This window comes from Squalius cephalus (genome assembly GCF_949319135.1).
Source record: "Squalius cephalus genome assembly, chromosome: 24".
Classification (NCBI taxonomy): domain Eukaryota; kingdom Metazoa; phylum Chordata; class Actinopteri; order Cypriniformes; family Leuciscidae; genus Squalius; species Squalius cephalus.
In genome coordinates, this window is record NC_137145.1 from 21732564 (window position 1) to 21752657 (window position 20094).

The 20094-nt window shown below is 36.2% G+C and overlaps 1 protein-coding gene across 1 annotated transcript in view; it reads left to right on the forward strand.

Moving 5' to 3' along the window:
• Positions 1-20094, forward strand: part of LOC307152662 (uncharacterized protein) — a 44649-nt gene continuing 24555 nt past the window's right edge. The window contains exons 1-31 of the mRNA XM_079861486.1: positions 1-165; positions 1103-1229; positions 1565-1671; positions 2776-2867; positions 2979-3093; positions 3196-3323; positions 3409-3557; positions 3690-3840; positions 5456-5609; positions 5725-5798; positions 5896-6034; positions 6656-6801; positions 6884-7027; positions 7127-7330; positions 8369-8499; positions 8582-8745; positions 8833-8981; positions 9109-9219; positions 9325-9407; positions 10334-10475; positions 10569-10655; positions 10987-11063; positions 11155-11238; positions 11353-11455; positions 11567-11677; positions 11797-11907; positions 12270-12383; positions 12473-12562; positions 12895-13011; positions 14424-14494; positions 17937-18025. Coding sequence (XP_079717612.1) covers positions 69-165; positions 1103-1229; positions 1565-1671; positions 2776-2867; positions 2979-3093; positions 3196-3323; positions 3409-3557; positions 3690-3840; positions 5456-5609; positions 5725-5798; positions 5896-6034; positions 6656-6801; positions 6884-7027; positions 7127-7330; positions 8369-8499; positions 8582-8745; positions 8833-8981; positions 9109-9219; positions 9325-9407; positions 10334-10475; positions 10569-10655; positions 10987-11063; positions 11155-11238; positions 11353-11455; positions 11567-11677; positions 11797-11907; positions 12270-12383; positions 12473-12562; positions 12895-13011; positions 14424-14494; positions 17937-18025 — 3661 coding nt within the window. The 5' untranslated portion in view covers positions 1-68. The remainder of the gene's footprint in view (positions 166-1102; positions 1230-1564; positions 1672-2775; positions 2868-2978; positions 3094-3195; positions 3324-3408; positions 3558-3689; positions 3841-5455; positions 5610-5724; positions 5799-5895; positions 6035-6655; positions 6802-6883; positions 7028-7126; positions 7331-8368; positions 8500-8581; positions 8746-8832; positions 8982-9108; positions 9220-9324; positions 9408-10333; positions 10476-10568; positions 10656-10986; positions 11064-11154; positions 11239-11352; positions 11456-11566; positions 11678-11796; positions 11908-12269; positions 12384-12472; positions 12563-12894; positions 13012-14423; positions 14495-17936; positions 18026-20094) is intronic.

The following is a 20094-nucleotide window of genomic DNA, read 5'->3' on the forward strand; positions in this document are numbered from 1 at the left end:
TGGCCAGAGCTGACATCATATCCTGTCATAGTAATTTTTACCCTGAGCTGAGTTCAGGTTGTTTCATTATGCTTGGAGGCAACACTGTCTGCACCTTCTCCTTAACAATTTCTCCAGCAATGGACAAAATGGAAAAAGTTGTGATACTACTGATATTACTGCAGAGTAAGTACTTTATGTTTATCATATTATGTTTACTTGTTATTAATCTCCATAGTTTGTACTTTTTTTATACATTTGAGGAGACTGACATTTGGATTTTCTGATTTTGTGTTGATGATTTTTTTTTAAATACCTACTGAATATCTAAAAAAAAAAGAAGAAGAAAAAAAAGAAATTAATTTAAATTGTACAAGATAAACTGACAATAAAATGTATCTAATTAAGTTTATTTTCCTACCCCATGACAAAACGTTTTCTTAATGATGCATGGAGGAGATCCAGTCAGATGATTAAGTAAAATTGTATTTTTTAACAACAGACAATCAAATAATAAATGAAGAGTAAAATTAATTCATCCATAATCTGGATTAAAAGTTTTATAAAGATACTGATATTTCTAAGTAAAATAGTTCCTCTGTTCATTGCATAGAAGCAGACACACAAGACTCAAACATATCGAGGTGTTAGCTTGTACACTACAAGATTAACATTCGTTTACCACTTTATTTTAAGACATTTGAGCATTTGTGGTCTGTCTACCGGAAAGTCATTTCCCTAAGTCATTCAGCTACATATGAGGCCTAAAGATAAAAAAAATAAAAGTATTAAACATACATTTCAAATGATAATAATGGTAAACACATCAAAATGATAGTAATGAGAAACATAATTTCTTTTTTTTTATGTCCATCCATACTCCTATACTTTTGTGCATGATAAATCAGTGTAAGTCCCATAGTTTGTTGTGAGGGCGTGTTTGTTGCAAAGTCTAAAAGGGTTGGGTTCTCACTTCGACTTGTATTGTTTGAAATATACCGACACACTGCTGGTCAGTAGAAAGTTTTACCATTGTCAGATGTCCCATATTGATGTGTTTGTAGAACAAGCAAACATGCTCAAATTAGTCTAAATTCACTGAGAATGTGAACTTTTCCTGCAGGTTTCTGTGTTACTCGCACTCAGGGTTTTAATGTAGGAACTGCAGGTGCCAAAATCTTCTCATCGGGTCCTGCGGTAGAAGAGTTTGGCTACACTGTACGACAGTTGAGCAATAATCAAGGGAAATGGTAAGATCTGTCACACACACTGGGTATTTTCTCCACAACATATTCGAAATGTATTAAATACACTGAAGTCTATTTGTGGAAGTGTCACACTGATGCATTGAGACACAGTCACATATTACAGTGGGGAAAATGAGACAACTTTTTTAATGACTAATTCCTGTCAGGAAATTCCTGCTTGTTTGTCTTATTCTTGGAAGGGGAATTTTGTGTCATTGTTTTAGTAGAGGAAAATCTCTGCCAGGTTTAATATCATAATCACTGGCCAAATTCTGCATGCAAAGTTTGTTTGCATGATCTGTTTGATTGCATAGAGAAAGTGTGTTACTTGTCCTCAGGCTGCTGGTAGGTTCTCCCTGGAGCGGATACCCTCGGGATAGAAAAGGAGACCTCTATAAGTGTGACACTGGTGGTCCAACCAACTGCCAAAAACTAAACCTTCAAGGTAAATTTCTCTTTATTTTAAAATAATAATGCACTTACAAATAAGTATTGTGGTATTACCATGGGCCTTGGGCATGGTCGATGACAATACCATGGAGTACCATGCAAATGCATAATGAATATGATAGCCTATCATTCAGCACCATTGTATTGCTATCTGAAACAACAGGACATTTTTGTAAGGAACTGGAAAAGTCGGAATGAAACGGAAGTTGCGATAGTCTTTTCTTCTCTACTGTGAAGTATATCAGAGTGAAACTGTCACGGTTTAGAGAGAGAGAACCCAGGCGCAGAATGAACAGTGAGAAAACAGTTTATTATGGACAATTCGTACAGATGAGGATACTCAGAACACCACATTTAGCAGGCGGGCGACCAGGACATCAAACAACGGAGAGGATGAGTGGTGTGAATAATGTTGAGTGGAAGCCAAACGGGAACCAGAATGAAGATAACTCCAAACGATCTCAGAGGTTGTCAATTTCTGTGGAAACTTAATGCACACATGGAACACAGACAACACACCAAAACGAACCAGCAAAGACAAGAGGAAAAGAAGCACAATATAAAGGGACTAGAACACATAAGGATCAGGTGAGCACAATTAATGAAAGGGACCAAAGCACATGAGGATCAGGTGAGCACAATTAGTGAAATGAGGGCAAGACGAGAACTAAACAATGGGGCGTGGTAACAGAAAACAAGGAGGCAGGACAAGAGGAGCACATGGCAAACACAAACAAAGACAGAGCCATGTGCTCAGACACAAAACCAACAAGGAAACATTAAACAATGACAAAGCAGACAAGACAGTAAGAGCAGGATCCTGACAGAAACGGCTTTTCAAACAAGAACAAATGTAGGGCTGGACTTGATTTTGTCCATGGGGAACTGATTGGATGGTTGTGGTTTGCTATTGGTTAATCTCATGTGAGTGACAGGTTGCCCCGCCCTCACGCCAGTAAACATCAGAGAAGAGATGACGCTGCAGGAGGAAGTTATATAACATTCCATGAAAACATGAATTGTCTATTTTGATTTCCTGCCGACTTTAAAATATAACTAATAGGATTTCGATTTGTCCCACTTATGTGTGTCTTCGCAGACTCTGTCAGCATAGATGGTGTGCAGAGCATCAACATCAACATGAGTCTGGGTCTGACTCTCACTCCAACAGCTAAACCTAACAGGTTTATGGTATGACGTTATAGCATTGTGTCACCAGAATCTTCTTCAAAAACATTCATTCAATCCTTGTCATATTGAAGACACTCTGTGATGGATTAAGAATAAATGCTTGTGTTTCAGACCTGTGGTCCTCTGTGGGCTCAGCGCTGTGGCAGTCAGTACTTCTACCCAGGAGTCTGTGCTGAAGTGAGCCCACAGTTTAAACTCCAGCCGGCCTTCGCTCCTGCCCTTCAAAGTAGCCTACATCTTATTTTATACTGTCAGAAAGTTACCAAATACATGTTTTCTTGGGTAAATTAGTCGTTCTTAATCTTCTAAATCTGAATTTCTCATTCAGCTTGTGGAGGACCAATGGATGTTGCCATTGTTTTGGATGGATCAAACAGTATATATCCGTGGGGTGACGTTATACGCTTTCTCTCCAAGCTTTTGGAAAATCTTGATATCGGACCAGATAAAACTCGAGTAAGTTATGCAGCTTATCCTGATTCAATTTTGTCTTTGATTTATATCGTATGACTTAATTTGGATTTTGTTTTTGCTTTTTTAGGTCAGTATTATGCAGTATTCAGAGGACTTGTCCTTTGTTCATCAGTTTAGTTCTGACCAGAATAAAGAAAAAGTTATTTCAGAGGCTTCGGCAATTCCCCAAAAAACTGGAATAGAAACCAACACTTTTGCGGCACTTGACAATGCCAGGTACCATTTATTAATTTGATTTGATTTGATTTTTTATTTTATTTTATTTTATTATTTTTAAACATTTTAATTTGGTTATTTTTTTAATTTATTGTATGAAAAAAACAACGTTTGTGATGGTTTGTGTTTCAGACAAACAGCTTTCCTACCAGAAAACGGTGGGCGTCCAGGTGCCACTAAGGTGTTGGTAGTGGTGACGGATGGAGAATCTGCTGATGGTTATAAAGGTCAAGAGGTCATTGAGAGATTTGACCGAGATGGCATCATTCGCTTTGGCATTGCTGTAAGTGAGAGATCAGCATGAAAAAAAGCTTTACATTCATAAAACAGAAACTTTATTTGGTAAAACTTTATTTTACTGTGTCCTTGTTACATATGTTACATGTACTTACCATAGTAAAGGCCCTTTCACACTGGACGCGATTTTGACGCACGAATAATTCGCGCGATGGGTTTATTTTTTGATCAGCTGTTTGTGTAATGAGCGCTTCCACACCGAACGCGAATGTGCTGAGGCGAAAAAACGACTTTTATTTTTTTCGCTTCGATGTCGATTTTTTTTTACTTTTGCGGCGACAGAATAGGCTTCAGCCAATCACATACTACAAGAACAATGATTTGAAAGACAATGTGTGGCGTAGCATTGCCAACCAACCGGTTATCACGACTGTGAGTGTGTTGTGTGATAGTTTTAGTCGTTGTATAGTCCTGTGCTGTGTAGGCTAGCAGACCAAACTACATTTGGGATAGAAAGCTAACACTATTATCGTCAAAGATAGAGACAGAGACCGTGTTTACTTTGAACACGTAACAAAATGCAGTGAGACTATTTAGGGCTGCTTTTAGTAGGCTATACTATACATTCTTTGTGTGATATCTACAGTTTCTAGTCGAATGATTTTTAACTTACTTACTTCGTGTGTTACATGTAATGTGTAGTTACATTACAAAACGCACTGTTGAAGACGCAAAAAACAAAACAAAACTGTGCACATAAGCATACTCCCCTTCAGACTCTCTGTTCTGTAAGATTGGGTGCACCCAAAACCTTCTTTTCTGTCTTTTAAATAAAATGAAAAGCTCGTCTTCACTGGATGCTATGACTATGACTGGATGATGATGATGATGATGAAGAAGTGTCCATGTTTTCTCAGCTGTCGGCGCGATTCGCGCGAAAGTTTTGGAATGTTGAAGCTCTCTGAACGTCACAGACGTCGCAAATTCGCGTCGCGGCTGATGTGAATGGTTTTGATGCGAACTATTCGCACACGAACTATTCGCTTTTTCGTTTCGCTTTTTCGTTACGCATCCGGTGTGAAAGGGCCTTAATAACAGTAAATTATGCATAATTACATGCAACTAACCCTCAACCAAATCCTAATCCTACCCTAACCCTATACATTGTTAATTAATATTAATATTAAAATTGTAACCCTTTATTTTAATATGATGTTGTTACAATGTAATTAATCAGTAATAAGTATATAACTATATGTACTGGGTTAAGGTTAGGGTTTAGTTAAGGGTTAGTCACTTATGCATAATTTGTTATTACTTTAGTAGTAATATAGTGTCAATGTTTTTAATGTTGACGATTATATTTTTATCTATGGTATTACATGAAATCTGTTCAAATGAAGAACATTAGGTAAAATGAGTAGTGAGATCCATTACCAAAAATGAAATCATATGGATGTAAATATAGGCTCCAGTATGGTTGCAAATTTCATAATAAAGTGTATCTGATTTTATACACTGCAGAAATAGTTTTTCATTTTTATAATATGTCTTTAATTAAATTTATTTCATATTGTTTTATGGTTGTTTATATATTTTTTACTGGACAACAAAATAATGAATGAATTTGGTGTAAAAGTCTCATTAATGAATTCACACAGATTCTCAAAGAAGGTGCCAATATTCAAAAGTTCATCGAGGAGATTGAATTGATCGCTAGCTCTCCAACAGAGAACTACATGTTCAATGTGTCATCAGAGGAAGCTCTAATCAATATCGCGGGAAATTTGGGGGAGAGAATCTTTAACATTGAAGGTAAACCTTGCATTCACGAACATGTGTTTTTTCATCCAGTGAAAACAGGTCGCACTTTTACCTAAAGTACAGCTTTAAATCAGGATAAGCATATGAATATCTTGTTTTATTTAAGGCACCGGTCAAGGTCAAGAATTTCAAATGGAGATGTCCCAAGTTGGATTCAGCGCACATCAGACCAAAAAAAAGGTGGCAATAATCTTTCAACACATCATGTATCTGATGGAGCAGTCTAACAAATCTCTAATGTATCGTACTGATTCACAGAAAATGTTTTATTCCACAGGATGAGATGATGCTGGGTGCTGTCGGAGCGTATGAATGGACCGGGACCATCGTCCATCAAACAGCTGGAAAATCAAACATTTTCCTCAAAAAAGCTTTTGAGAAAACCCTGGATGACAGAAACCACAGCTCATTACTCGGTGAGACAGCATTGTGTCGCAAATTCAATTGTAATGATTTTTCATTACCAAAAGCTAATATAGATGTCATGTATGTTTATAATCACATCTAAGCTATTGGATTATAAAAAAATATATGTAAAAAAATAAAAAGACATTTATACTTTTATTCAGCAAAAACACATTAAACTGATACAAATGGTAAAGACATGTATAATGCTAAAAAAGAGTAACTTTCTATTCATTAAAGAATCCTGAAAGAAATGTATCACAGTTTCCACTATTGCACAGCACAACTGTTTTCTACATGGATGATAATAAATGTTTCTTGAGCATCAAATCATCATATTAGTAGGATTTCTGAAGGAATTTGCTGAAAATTCAGCTTTGATCACAGGAATAAATTACATTTTAACATATATTACAATAGAAAACAGTTATTTTAAATTGTAATATTATTTCACAATATTACTGTAATTCTACTGTATTTTTGATCAAATAAATGCAGTCTTGTTGAGCAGAAGAGACTTCTTTCAAAAATATTTTAAACTACCCCACACGGTAGTGTACATGCCATGTAAAAATATCGAGTATTTTAGATTCTTCTCATTTTTTGTTTATTTTCCCCTGTCATATATCCAGGCTACTCTGTGAGCTCTGTGACTGACGGCTCGTCTGAGTTTTATGTGGCCGGTGCTCCCCGTGCCGTTCATAGAGGACAGGTTATAGTTTACATTATTGACAGCCAGAGACAACCTGTGGTCATAGATTCACAAAGAGGAGATCAGGTACATTTGACCCTCAGTGACCTTGAGTTTCACTAGACAGTAAAGTCCTGTTTTATGTAATTGTGGTGTCTGTGGTTTGCAGATCGGGTCTTATTTTGGCAGCGTTCTCTGTCCCGTTGATGTGAACGCTGATGGAGTGACTGATCTGCTGCTGGTTGGAGCTCCGATGTACATGAGCGAGGAGAAGTCTGAGACGGGACGAGTCTACCTGTTCACCATCACCAAGGTGACAAAGATTTGCTGTCCATGCTCAGATAATCACTCAATCTTCACTCAAAGCATGTCCTAAAAAGACTGTCCATTTCTTCACTCATGTTGTTCTTAGGGCATCTTAAGCAACCAGGGCAGTTTAGAGGGACCCTCCGCATTTGAGAATGCTCGGTTTGGGACGGCCATCACTGTCGTCCCAGATCTGAACCTGGACGGCTTCAGTGACGTGGTGGTTGGTGCCCCATTGGAAGACAATGGCCATGGTGCCATTTACATCTACTATGGAGACGGAAAGACCATCAGAAAGCAGAGCTCACAGGTAGAACGCACTCATTTTTATTTTAATATTCCTGCTGAAATTACCAGTATGAATTCAAGGAAGTGTGGCTGGTTAAGTTGTTGACCAGCCATGGAAACCTTATCCTTAAATGTATCATCAGCACAACAGTGGAAACTACTTCCATGTTTACTTATAATATTATCAAGACGCAGTATATTATATTGAAAATAGCAGGGGTCCTAACAGAGATCCTTGCAGCACTCCATAATTTACTGATGAAAACCTTAAGTAGTTAACATTCTTTTGTTATAATTCTTAGTAAAGTTATATTTTAACATTATAATATAATTGCAACAATATAATAATATTAATAAAATATAATAATGTCATTTATAATATATAATATTTTAAAATCCCACTTTAGTCAATCATTTTATCCCTTAAAACTCATCTTGGATCACCAAAATGACATATTTAAACCTTTTTTCCTTGAAAAAAAGTCTTTATGCCTTAAAATAGCTTGAATGTAACTCCACACCCATGCCTCATTTAGTATATGCAGTTCAATGAATATGCAAAGTCTGTTGTGATTGGTCTACTCTGCTCTGATTGGTCAGATGGCCCAGTCTGTTGTGATTGGTCTACTCTGCTCTGATTGGTCAGATGGCCCAGTCTGTTGTGATTGGTCTACTCTGCTCTGATTGGTCAGATGGCCCAGTCTGTTGTGATTGGTCTACTCTGCTCTGATTGGTCAGATGGCCCAGTCTGTTGTGATTGGTCTACTCTGCTCTGATTGGTCAGATGGCCCAGTCTGTTGTGATTGGTCTGCTCTGCTCTGATTGGTCAGATGACTCAGTCTGTTGTGATTGGTCTGCTCTGCTCTGATTGGTCAGTCACCCAGTCTATTGTGATTGGTCTACTCTGCTCTAATGCAAATACAAAGATCACACTTATAAGAACTATTTACTGTATATATAAATATTTAAAGATTGTCCTTTTTCCTTAATTTTTTTTATCATGAGCATTGTTATTTGTCATAGACATTTATACTAAAAAAAGTCTTCCTATTTTGTGCAGAAAATTCTTGGATCCAAACTGGACCTGGCGCTTCGGTTTTTCGGACGCTCTTTAGATGGCCGTGAAGATATGAACAGTGACTCAATCCCTGATATTTCGGTCGGAGGAGATGGGAATGTAGTGCAGCTCTGGTGAGGGTCTCAGTGTAGTTGTTAAAGATCTAGTAAATGATTTACTAAAATTGTGATGTTTATAGAGTATTTCTGATCTCAGGTCAAGGGAAGTTGCAGTTATCACAACAACGGTCTCCTTCAGCCCGGAGAAGATCAGCATTCTGAGTAAAACTTGCATGTTCGGTGGAAGGATGGTGCCGTGTGTTACTGCCAAAGTCTGTTTCTGGTCAACATTCAGACCCACTACATTAGTGGGTAAAGTAGGTAAGGTCGTCTCATGTATTTTGTATCTCATGTATGTTCATTTCTCTAAAAATGTCCAAGAAAGTGAATGAAATCACTGTTCTTTAGATATCAAGTACAACCTGACCCTTGACGCTGACCTGCAGTCATCAAGAGCCACTTCAAGAGCCCAGTTTGATAACTCAGAGCGTGTTCTCCAGAAACCTGTCAGCGTCTCTAAAACACAAACCTGTGTAGATCATAAAGTCTATGTCCAGGTGAGTTTTTGCCAGTTACCACAAGCCTCATGCTGTTCATAATAACAGTGCTCACTGTACTACAGCTTTGTTTCATTTATAAGTGCTTGAATGATAATTTTACATGGTTGTTTTCGTGGTGTAATAGGAGACCCCTGATTTGGCAAGTTCAGTTGCTTTGCGAGTCGACATCAGTCCACAGAATCCAGAAAACGGCCCTGCCATAGATGCATTTCAGCCCAAAGCATGGGATTTTTTTGTAAGATTCCCTCTGAATTTAATTAAGGGCGTCAGTAAAGTACGTCCAACGTCAATTGTTTCAAAGTTTTTAAACTTTGACAAAAATGCATTTCTTTTTGCTCAGGTCCCTTTTGAAAAGGATTGTGGCTCTGATGATATATGTACTTGTGACCTGAAGCTGACTGTGAAAGCTGTTGATGTACCAAGGTAACCTATTATTTATTTTAAAGGGCCAGTGTCTATAACCTGCTAAAAAAGGATAGTTCACCTAAAAATGTACATTCATTATACAATCACCTTGTCATATGTGATATAATCACGTCGTTTCAATCCCTGTTTACATATATATATATATATATATATATATATATATATATATATATATACTGTATATATATATATATATATATATGGTACAAATATACAAATTCTAATATGGGCCGGAGTTTTTATTATTATTATTAAACTAAAACTAATCAAAATTGTTTTTGTTAATTGAATTACAATAAAAAATTAAATAATAACTGAAAAACTTAAACTTAATAAACTTAAATGAAAATTAGAAATGGCAACTAACTGAAATAAACAAGTTTAAGTTGAAGTCCTAAAATTACCAATAACACTGAAAAAATATATATTTAAAAAAAAAAATTAAAACAGAAAATATTCAAATAAAAGCAAATTCAAAATATAGATATAATAAATACTCAAATAGTACATAAATAATCCTAAAATAACACTTAATCAGAAAAAAAAAATCAGTAAAGAAATCTGTAAATCTACAAAATAGCTTTTAATGAGGCCCAGACTGAAATTTTGTTCATATTCATATTTTTTATTTTTGTTTTGTAAGTTGATAAAAAGCGAATACTTAAGCAATAAAATAAATAATTTAAGAATAAAAACAATCAAAATAAAACTTTCACTAAAGATATGGGGTACTTCAAGTAAATATTTAAGCTCAAATGGGTTCGGCTGCAAAAATGTTTGGGAATCTCTACCTTAGAAGATGATAGTTAGAGTGAACTTTCCTTTAGGAGTTAACTAAAAAATAATCCATTTCTATCCCCATGGCTATGTGTAATGTGTTATCAAAGAACCAGAATCCTGACAGACTTTGTTGTGTTTTGCAGCTCATCTTCATTTCTTGTCAGCCCTGACAGAAGAAGACTCTCCTTCATTGTGACAGTAATGAACAGGAAGGAAAATGCATATAACACAAGAGTGTCCGCTAACTTCTCCAGCAACCTGTTCTACGCCTCTGTTACACCCCCTGTATGGGCACCATTTTATGTTTTGACATAATAAATCTTCTCTGCTTTGTGTACGAAAAATTGCATTTGTGAACTTTCCTGCTCATGTTTGCAGCGCGATAACACTGAGGTGAAATGCACTTCAAAAACAGGCTCACTCGACTGCAAAGTTGGATACCCATTCCTGGCGCCTGACCAGACGGTAAGAGAAAAGTCTGTGTGTGTGTGTGTGTCGGCCGGGTAAACCCTACATTATGGGGACAAAGTGTCTCCACAAAGATGGCAATATCTGAAATGCTTGACCTTGTGGGGACATTTTTTGGTCCCCATGATGAAAATAAATCAAGTGATGATTTTTGAAAATGTAAAAATGCAGAACGTTTTCTGAGATGGGTAGGTTTAGGGGTAGGGTTAGTGTAAGGGGACAGAATATACAGTTTGTACTGTATAAAAATCATTATGTCTATGGAAAGTGCCCATATAACATGAAAACACAACATTTTTGTTTTCTTTAATAATTCAATTTTGTCTAGGTAACATACGAGATCAACTTTGATTTCAACCTGAATCAACCAGAGAAAAATGCTGTTGTGAACTTTGAAGTGCAAAGGTAAAGACACTATTTTAAGATAGTTCTGTTTTAACTTTTGTGCATATGTTTGTTTAGCCTGTGAATTATAACCCTGCATAATATTTTCCAGTGACAGTAAGGAGGAAGTGACGTCTGATAACAAGGTCTCCCTATCCATCCCAGTTCAGTATGATGCCGAAATCATCCTCACCAGGTCAGGACTAAAGTTATGATGCTTTGACAGCCTTAATCAGATCATAATATTAAAGTGTATATATATATATATATGTGGTGTTTTAAAAATAAATCTTTTAAATAATATTTCAAGAGACATGAGCTTGGATTATTGCGTCATTGGTGGTGAGGATCAAGTCAAACACACAGTCTCAGATTTCAATGACATCGGCCCAGAATTCAACATAGCATTACGAGTGAGTCAAAACAATTAAAAATGTAATATTATACTAATATGTCCCGAGTTCCCTCTAGTGTTTGCATAATGTCAAATATGCGATAGCTATTTGAAGCATGTCTTTCTGCAGGTTTCAACTGGAACCTTCCCAATCAATCAGGCTCATCTGACCGTCTCGCTGCCCACCAGCACCAAGGCTGGAAACCATTTACTATATGTGACTTCAGTCAAAACAGCACCTGTAAGTTTACCGCTCGATTAAAAAGTATAGCTTCAATAGTTTCACTGCACATTATGCTGTAAATCCCAGACTGGGTTCAAAATGAAAATGATCATTTAAGCGGTGTTTCTGATCCGCAGGCTGTGAATGTGCGGTGTGACAGCAAAGCTCTCATTGACCCGTTAAACATCAGAGAGAAAACTTACACTGCCAGCTTCACTAAACAGAGCTTTAGAGGGACAACAGAACTGGTCAGTATGTGTGTGTGTGTGTGCGTTAATGTGAAATTTTACAGGGTGCAACATAGGCCTTCTTGCACAATCAGCACATACAATACAGTTTGGTTTGGTGTCAGCATATCAGACTGATTTCTGAAGGATCATGTGACACTGAAGACTGGAAATACAGCTTTGATCACAGGAATAAATTATGTTTTAATATATAGTCAAATACAAAACAGTTATTTTGAATTGTAATAAAATTTCACAATATCACTCTTTTTACTGTATTTTTGATCAAAAGCAACCTCGGTGTGTGTAAGAGACTTCTTTCAAAAACGTTGAAATGTCTTACTGAACCCAAACTTGTGTAACACACAGTTGTTCATTTCCAGAATTGTAAGGCGGCAAAATGTGAACCCATGACTTGTGTCCTCGAAGATCTGGAGATGAAAACCAGCTACTTTGTAAACATAACCGCAAGGATCTGGCAGGGCACTTTTGCCTTTGTAAGTGTCTCTTGAACTGTTTTATCATGTCTGATATCTGTCCTGAGCAGATACTTCAGTTCATACTCCATGCTTATCTTCTTTTATAGGCGGATTTTCAGACCGTTTTAGTGGCTGGAAGCGCTGAAATAGAAACATCTCAGCCTGATCTCATAGTCCTCACACACAAACAACAACAGGTCAGTTCATTACCCTTTCTTTCAGTTGTTCTTTCAGTTGAAACAGTGATACATTTTTTTCAGGATTCTCTTATGAATACAAAGTTAAATAAAAACAGCATTTATTTGAAGCAGAAACATTATAAATGTCTTAACTGTTATACAGCTATAATATTGTCCTTAAATAGTACTTTTCATATTTTTCTCACACTATATTTCTGGAAAAGGCATTATCATATTTTGGAGTCCTGTCAAAAAGTTGAAAAACAACCGTTGCTAGTCTGGACTGTACAGTGGTATTGCTTTATGTGTCATTGATATGCTTTATCTAATCTTTCCTGACTCTGCTGCAGATAAAAATTACAGTCAGTAAAGAAGGAGCGCTCGGAGATATTCCTATTGGTGTTATCATAGGAAGTGTCATTGGCGGACTCCTCCTGTTAGTTCTAGCTACAGTGATTCTATGGAAGGTATGTGCTCTTTGTTTTAGCATGAACTACAACTACTGTTCAACTGCACTGTAATTTTACAAAGTAAAATGCTTCACTCTAATAATATAATATTATAATAATATAATATAATTAGAGCTGTCAAAATTATTTCAGTTTAACTCGTTTATTATTTAATATTTAAAGCAGAATCCTTTGTCAAAATTCCAGTTTTGTCGAGTATTCTCATAAGCACAGTCTTGAATTAGTTAAAAAGTGTTAAAAGAACGTAAAGAGTTAAAGGCACACTGTGCAGTTTCTGTTTTTCTCAAACAGCGCCCCCTAGAGTCGCTGTGGAGTACTTGTATTTAACGTTACTGTCGTAAAACCACTCACGCGGAGCCGTCTCAGCACTCGTCCGACCGCGCTTTCTTCGTCTTCTTCGTCGACTCTGCCATGATTCACGTCAGAAATGCGTGCTAGTGTCTTCCATAGAGGCTGCTTCATATGTTGTGCCATAAAGCAAGTCGTGATTCTTGCGAGATTTGGCGGGGCGCCACCTCTCAAACTTGCATTGCTGGTTTTGCCACCCGCTTTGCTATCGGGATGATTCGCCCTACTACGAGTTCGTTTACCATCGAAATGATTTCGAAGCTGTTATAATAAGATACAAATCTTGCATAGTGTGCCTTTAAATAGGATCCATGTCAGATCCGGGTCATGTGTGTCAGCTCTTAAAGTGACGGCAGCCTAATAAACCTGCTGCTGTCTGTGATTAATGTTACCCAAAGAACAAAAGAAAAAGAGAAAATCCCTCACTGCTCGTGACTGAATAACTTTTGTAGCTTTAATAAGGATTAATCTGTATTAAATCTATAATTTATGCAGTGATGACTGTGCAGTGATTATTCAATTTCTGTATATTTACATGTTAGACCTACCAGAAAATCTTAAAGCACTGTTTACAAGGTTACATGGGTCAAAAACAATGGAAACAATAACTTTTTTTGTGCATCTTAGCAGGGCGGGTAAAACCTGAACGGGCCCGACTGGGCCAGTAGGAAAAACCTTAGTATTGAGCCCAGATATATTAAAGGAGTACATTTATTACAATGGGTTTATGTGAAGATTTTTTTAAAGCCTATTAAATGTTCAAATTGATAGCTGTTAATTATAATGTAATGTTGAATAGCTATAATTAATGGCTAAAATTGAGGGGGGAAATCCATGTAATAGAGACATCAGTGATTCATAGTGCTTAGTTAAAAAGATACCATTAAACAAATATTTAAAATATATATATTTTTTAAGTTGTTTCTACATTATTTTGAAGTATTACAATATAAAAATATATTAAAAACTTTAATGGTAGGTGCGATTAACCACGATTAATTGCAGAAAAATGTGTGATTAATTATATAATATAATATAATATTATACTGATTTCCCACCAGGTTGGCTTCTTCAAGAGAAAGCAGTTGCCACAGATGGGGAATGAACAGGACCAGGCAGAACAAGAGGGTCTGTGTGAGAATCCTGCATGAACGGGACACATGACAGCGATGGTACCTCGAAATGTACAGATAAATAACTGATATTCAGTTTGCTGCCTTCCGGGTCCTGCTGGAGGTCTCGGTTGTGATAATATTACTGTATTTTAAAGCATCTCACAACTGTTGGACTTAATCGCTCCTTGCTCAGTTGTGCTCCGTTCTCAAGTATGGACGAATGAGTTTGTACTTGCATGAGAGCTGTGATGTGTCTCCTTAAAGACAGAGGGGGTTGGGTGAGATGCCTCTGTCCGTTCCTGTCTCGTTCTAACTTGCTTCAGTATGTTCATGCTTAAGTTAAAGCATATCAGAAACAAGTCTTTACATCATTTTAAGTTTGTCTATTGTTGTCTATACGTCCTGCTGTTTTAGTTTCAGTGTTTCTGAGACGTTTAACTCGCTCATGGCACAAACTCACAGTACGATGACAAGTGTTATAACTCCTCTATGTGAAATACTTATTATGAATGACTCATGCTGTGAATGTTCAAGCCCCAGGGGCAAATTAAATTATGTTCTTGGTTTAATCCTTGTGTTTGTTGGCCAGATCTTCCCCTTTTCTCTTCCTTCTGGCTATTTCGGAATACTTAGCATATCTTAAAGAGATTGATGCTCATTGTTATGGTTTTATTAGACTCGTGTTGTTCAGTATGGCCTCAAAGAGTCTCTATGGTCTATAGCCTTCCTTCACTTGATAAAACCATAAAGTTGGGGGTTTATTAGTAAACTTTAATTTATGAATGTGAAATTGTATACCTAATTAAAAAAAGAAAATATATATTAAAAGAAGCATTGCTAGATTTACACTGGAAAAGCGTTGTCTATGAAACGGGTCGGTTATACAGCCTATAACCACAGCTGTACTACACTGTAAAAAATTTGTAACCCTCCCAAAATCAAAAATTTCAAGTGACCGATAACATCTACATTTTTCAATTGGCCCAAGTGAAATTCTGTAAATTTAATTTGATAATTTACAGAATTTCACTTGGGCCAAGTGAAAAAATTAGATGTTATCGGTCACTTGAAATTTTTGATTTGGGAGGGTTAGAAATTTTTTACAGTGTAGTTCCTAACATTAATTATATTAATTTTGCACATTTTACAACTTTTTAATTTAAAAACTCTATGCACCATTTTCACATGGAGCCTTAGGTCAGTTTAACTAATATAACTAAATGTTTTCTGTGTGCGCCAACAGCTTTCGGAAAAAGATTACTGATTTTCATCATATTCTTGATGAAATATTCCACACACCATGTCGCAATGGAAAGCTTAAAGGGGAACTGAAACGTGATATAACAGATGTGTTATCATTTGTAGTAGAACAATTAAAACTGCTGAAATAGTTACAAGGGGGGAAAACAGTGATGTTAGTTTGTTGTTACGTTACTAGGGCGCAGCCATCTTAAGCTTCAACGGTCCGTGACGTCACTGGCATGATAGGCTACCTTGACAGCTCCAGCAAAATGGCATCTCAAGAGCATAACAGATCGAGAGGGGGGTCTTATTGCATTGCAAAAATTCAAAAATGTTGATCTGTCCAACAAGCGAATAACACCGATGTCATCAAGGGCCGAATAACCTGTTTGCAAAATGACTGTGGCATAAAATGTGACCACGGCGGGTCCTGTAAACAAGTTCCACTCACCTCTTAGTTATCGTGATGTTCACCTTCACCGCAGATCACCTTGCTAAATGAATCCGACATCGAGGATGCTATGCTATCCAATATAAGCAAAAAAGATACTTGTTAGTGTGATTTCAGTCGCTTTCAAACTGTGTATGAGAGACGCCAGTTTAAATTTGACGAACGCAATGCATAGACAGCCAGCTGTCACAGCGCGTGCACTAAACTAAATTCTCTTTATCGTCTTATTGCATTTAAAGTGTCAAAAACACAAGGTTCTATGTGTATCAATATATTCTAGATCCCTGCATATCTATATATGCATATCTATATATCCCTGTATATATCATATGCCCTGCGTTTTACGTGATAATTTAAGTTGAGAAAGCTTAATTTTTTTAGGTGTTACCAATTGAAGTAATTTTTTTAAGTTGATCCAACTGTTCACTTTTTACAGTGTAGTTCTTAAAGTGACAGCAGTCTGTATAATAATCAGTATACATTTCATTCACACAGTGAAGAATATACAGTTTTATTATTTCATTTGATGATTCAATTTCTTACTTTTTAGTGTTAACTTGTACAGTTAAAACATTTTGTACAGTCAAAATCAGTCAGTTCAGTCAGAGTAGCAGTAGAGTGTATGCTCTGCGCTCTGATAACACATGTAAATTTCAGTATTGGGAAAAACTTAATATATGTTTTGTTTTTAATATTATTTTTGAATTAATTTGTTTACAATTTTAATAACCAACATGTTATCGAACTATATTTTGTTAGTTTCAGTTCCCCTTTAACCTATTCAGTGTACTTTTACCATACATGCTGTGTTTTAATGTGTCGACGTGGGTTTAGTTTGTGTGTGTGAGCACGGAGAACCTGATTTCACCAAGTGCAACATGTTCCTGGATCAACATTTTTGTTAATCCTGGAAAAACATTCCAATCAACCAATCAGATTTGAGTGACAAGTTTGCAGTTTATGTCAAGTTTAGGCTTACAACCAGGGTTAGGTGCTTCTACATCAGTGTTATTCACCATTATTTCCCTCTGGTTTTAGGGATAACTTATGGGTAGGGTTAGGTTTAGGGGTAAGGATAGGGTTATGATTACATTTTCGGACAGGAATGTTGTTCCAGGATCAACAAAATCTGTTGACTCAGGAACGCGTCTAACTTGGCAAAATCGAGCACTCTCAAAATGGGTGTGGTAGACTAATTAAAAACAACGATATTTTAACACATTGTGTGTACTTTTGTGTTGATTGGTAAAAATAAAGATTAAAAAAATGCAACGGTGTCTTCTTGGTTTTTCTTGACACTCTAGCTCATGTTATTCGGTATATTGAGTATACATAACAAATGAGTCTTTTTATGTGCACTCTTGCAGCTTTGAATAAAAGAAGCCTGCAAAACACTTGTTGTCGATGACAGGGAGATCATGCAAAAGAAGCTCACCCTCACTTGTATGCACTCAAAATAAAATGTAAAATAAAAATGAATAGTATAAAAGAACTAAAGAATTTAATGATTTAATAATGATAATGATGTCCAGCTCCAGCTCTCTGGACGTCATGGGTTGAGCTTGACCTAGTCCAGCTCCACCTCTGTGGATCTAATGGGAGGAGGGATAGAGTTATGGGTATAGGGTTAGGGTGTGGTTCAACCCATTATACCCAAATTACATCCAGAGAGGTGGAGCTAGTCTTCACACTCCACCCATAGCTCTGCATTAAGCAGCCTCTCATTCCTAGCACTGTTTCACACACACTGTTTCACACTGAACTAGATGCAGATACACTGGAGAGCTCATGTTGATGCTGGATATCACTGTGGACTTAAAAATGAACATGCTGCAGGTACTTCTCACTGTTCTGAGTAAGTAGCCAACTTATGCAAACATGCTAGTTTCTTTTTTTAATTATTATTATTAATTCTGCCTAATTGAATGTGTGAACAGTGCTAAATTGTGTTGTAGGTGAAATAAAACTCAATGTATTTGAGATAGAATTTTTCTTGGGTCTGTGAGGAACATATATTTGTCTATTTTTGATCTGCACTGTATAAAGTATGATGTGCATGTAAACTATATGCAGTTTGGCATTTCATCAAAGATGTTAGTATGGCCTTTGAAAAACAAAAAAGGGTAATTTAGGTGACTTGTCTTCTTCTTATTTTAAAGGTTTTTTTAAAGTGCATTTCTGTATGATTTTAAACATTATATTAGACAAAAAAAAAAAAAAAAAAATTCAACCCTAGGTAACAGGGTTGACAGTTTTATAATTATTTTAGCTATTAACCCTGTTTTCCAGGTCTGGAAAGTACTAAATGTTTATAAGCAAGAAAATGAATTCAGTATTGATTATTCCGTTTTTTACTGTACAAAATGAAAAATAACAGAGTTGACTACTTAAAGGGGTGGTTGATTATGATTTCACTTTTCTAACTTTAGTTAGTGTGTAATGTTGCTGTTTGAGCATAAACAACATCTGCAAAGTTACAATGCTCAAAGTTCAAAGCAAAGGGAGATATTTGCTTCTGGATTTATAGATTATCAAGACAGAATATGCTAATCAATGACTAGAAGATAACTACACATAAGCTACATAAATTCATCAACTAACCATTCATAAATGTCCTGTTGCTTCTACATGTTGTTACTTCTTCTTGAGTCTCTCCATCATTGTCTGACTCTGGTTTGAACATAAAAGGCTACAAGTTTCAGTGCATGTCTGTGTTGAAAGGAAGCTCTTGAAGCTCCGCCCTCTGTGCGCGGGCAGCAGCTCATTTGCATTTAAAGGAAAAGAAACAAAACAGTGCGTTTTTGCTCACCCTCAAAAAGTGACAATTTTAACATGCTATTTAAAAATATCTGTCTCATACATTCAAAAATGATTAAAAAAAATGAAAAATGAAATGTTACTTTTTGTTCAGTAAAAAACTGAATAATCAATACTGCATTCATTTTCTTTCTCATGAAACAGATGACACAGGCTGATGGGTTCTTTACATGCAATATGTAATATCCTCTGAAAGCCTTCACCTCCCCCAAATACCACAACTGCGGTCTTTGCACTTGTCCCCTTATCTACATGACCGATTTCTTGTAACCCAAGTGTTCAACTGGGCATGTGTCCAGAACTTTTGATTACCTGATAGGACACACTTACAGTGTTGCAAAAAATGCAAATACTTACAGAGCTTTATTTAGATTTTCAATACTTTGCTTTTTAAAATAAACTTCTAAATGTCTGTTCAGTATTCACTATGTAACAGACGACACCATATTTTAAAGGTGCACTTTGTAACTTTTTTGTTCAAAATGAACAAAATTTAAATAATGAGACAATACACCATCAATTCAATCCATCTTCCAAAACGTGTTTATATTTAAAACAGAGTGGGATGCTTTTCGCAGGAAATTGTACCTCACACAGAAAAATTAGATAGGTAGCTCTCCAACAGAGTTCGTTGTAAAGCATTATGTTTTGTGAAGGATAATTTGGTTATCATTATGGTTGTTGTAGCGCTGTGCTGGAATTTATTTTCAAGGAAGTACCGTGTCTAATGGGTAAAGCTACAATAACGTCTTCAGTTAGTCAGCTTGAGATCCTTTCCATCTAAACTGGTTTTATCTCTTAAAGGGATAGTTCACCCAAAAATGAAAACTCTGTCATCATTAACTCATCATCAAGTTGTTCCAAGTCTGTACACATTTTTTCTGCTGAACACAAAAGAAGATATTTTGAACAATGTTGGTATCATGAGAGTTGACGGTTGAAATTGACTTTCATAGTAGGAAAAAAATACTATGGAAGTCAATGGCTACCATCAACTGTCTGGTTACCAACATTCTTCTTTTGTGTTTAACAGAAGAAAAAAACTCGGTAACACTTTATTTCGATAGTCCACTTTAGACATTCTACTAACAAAGTGTTGCACAAAGT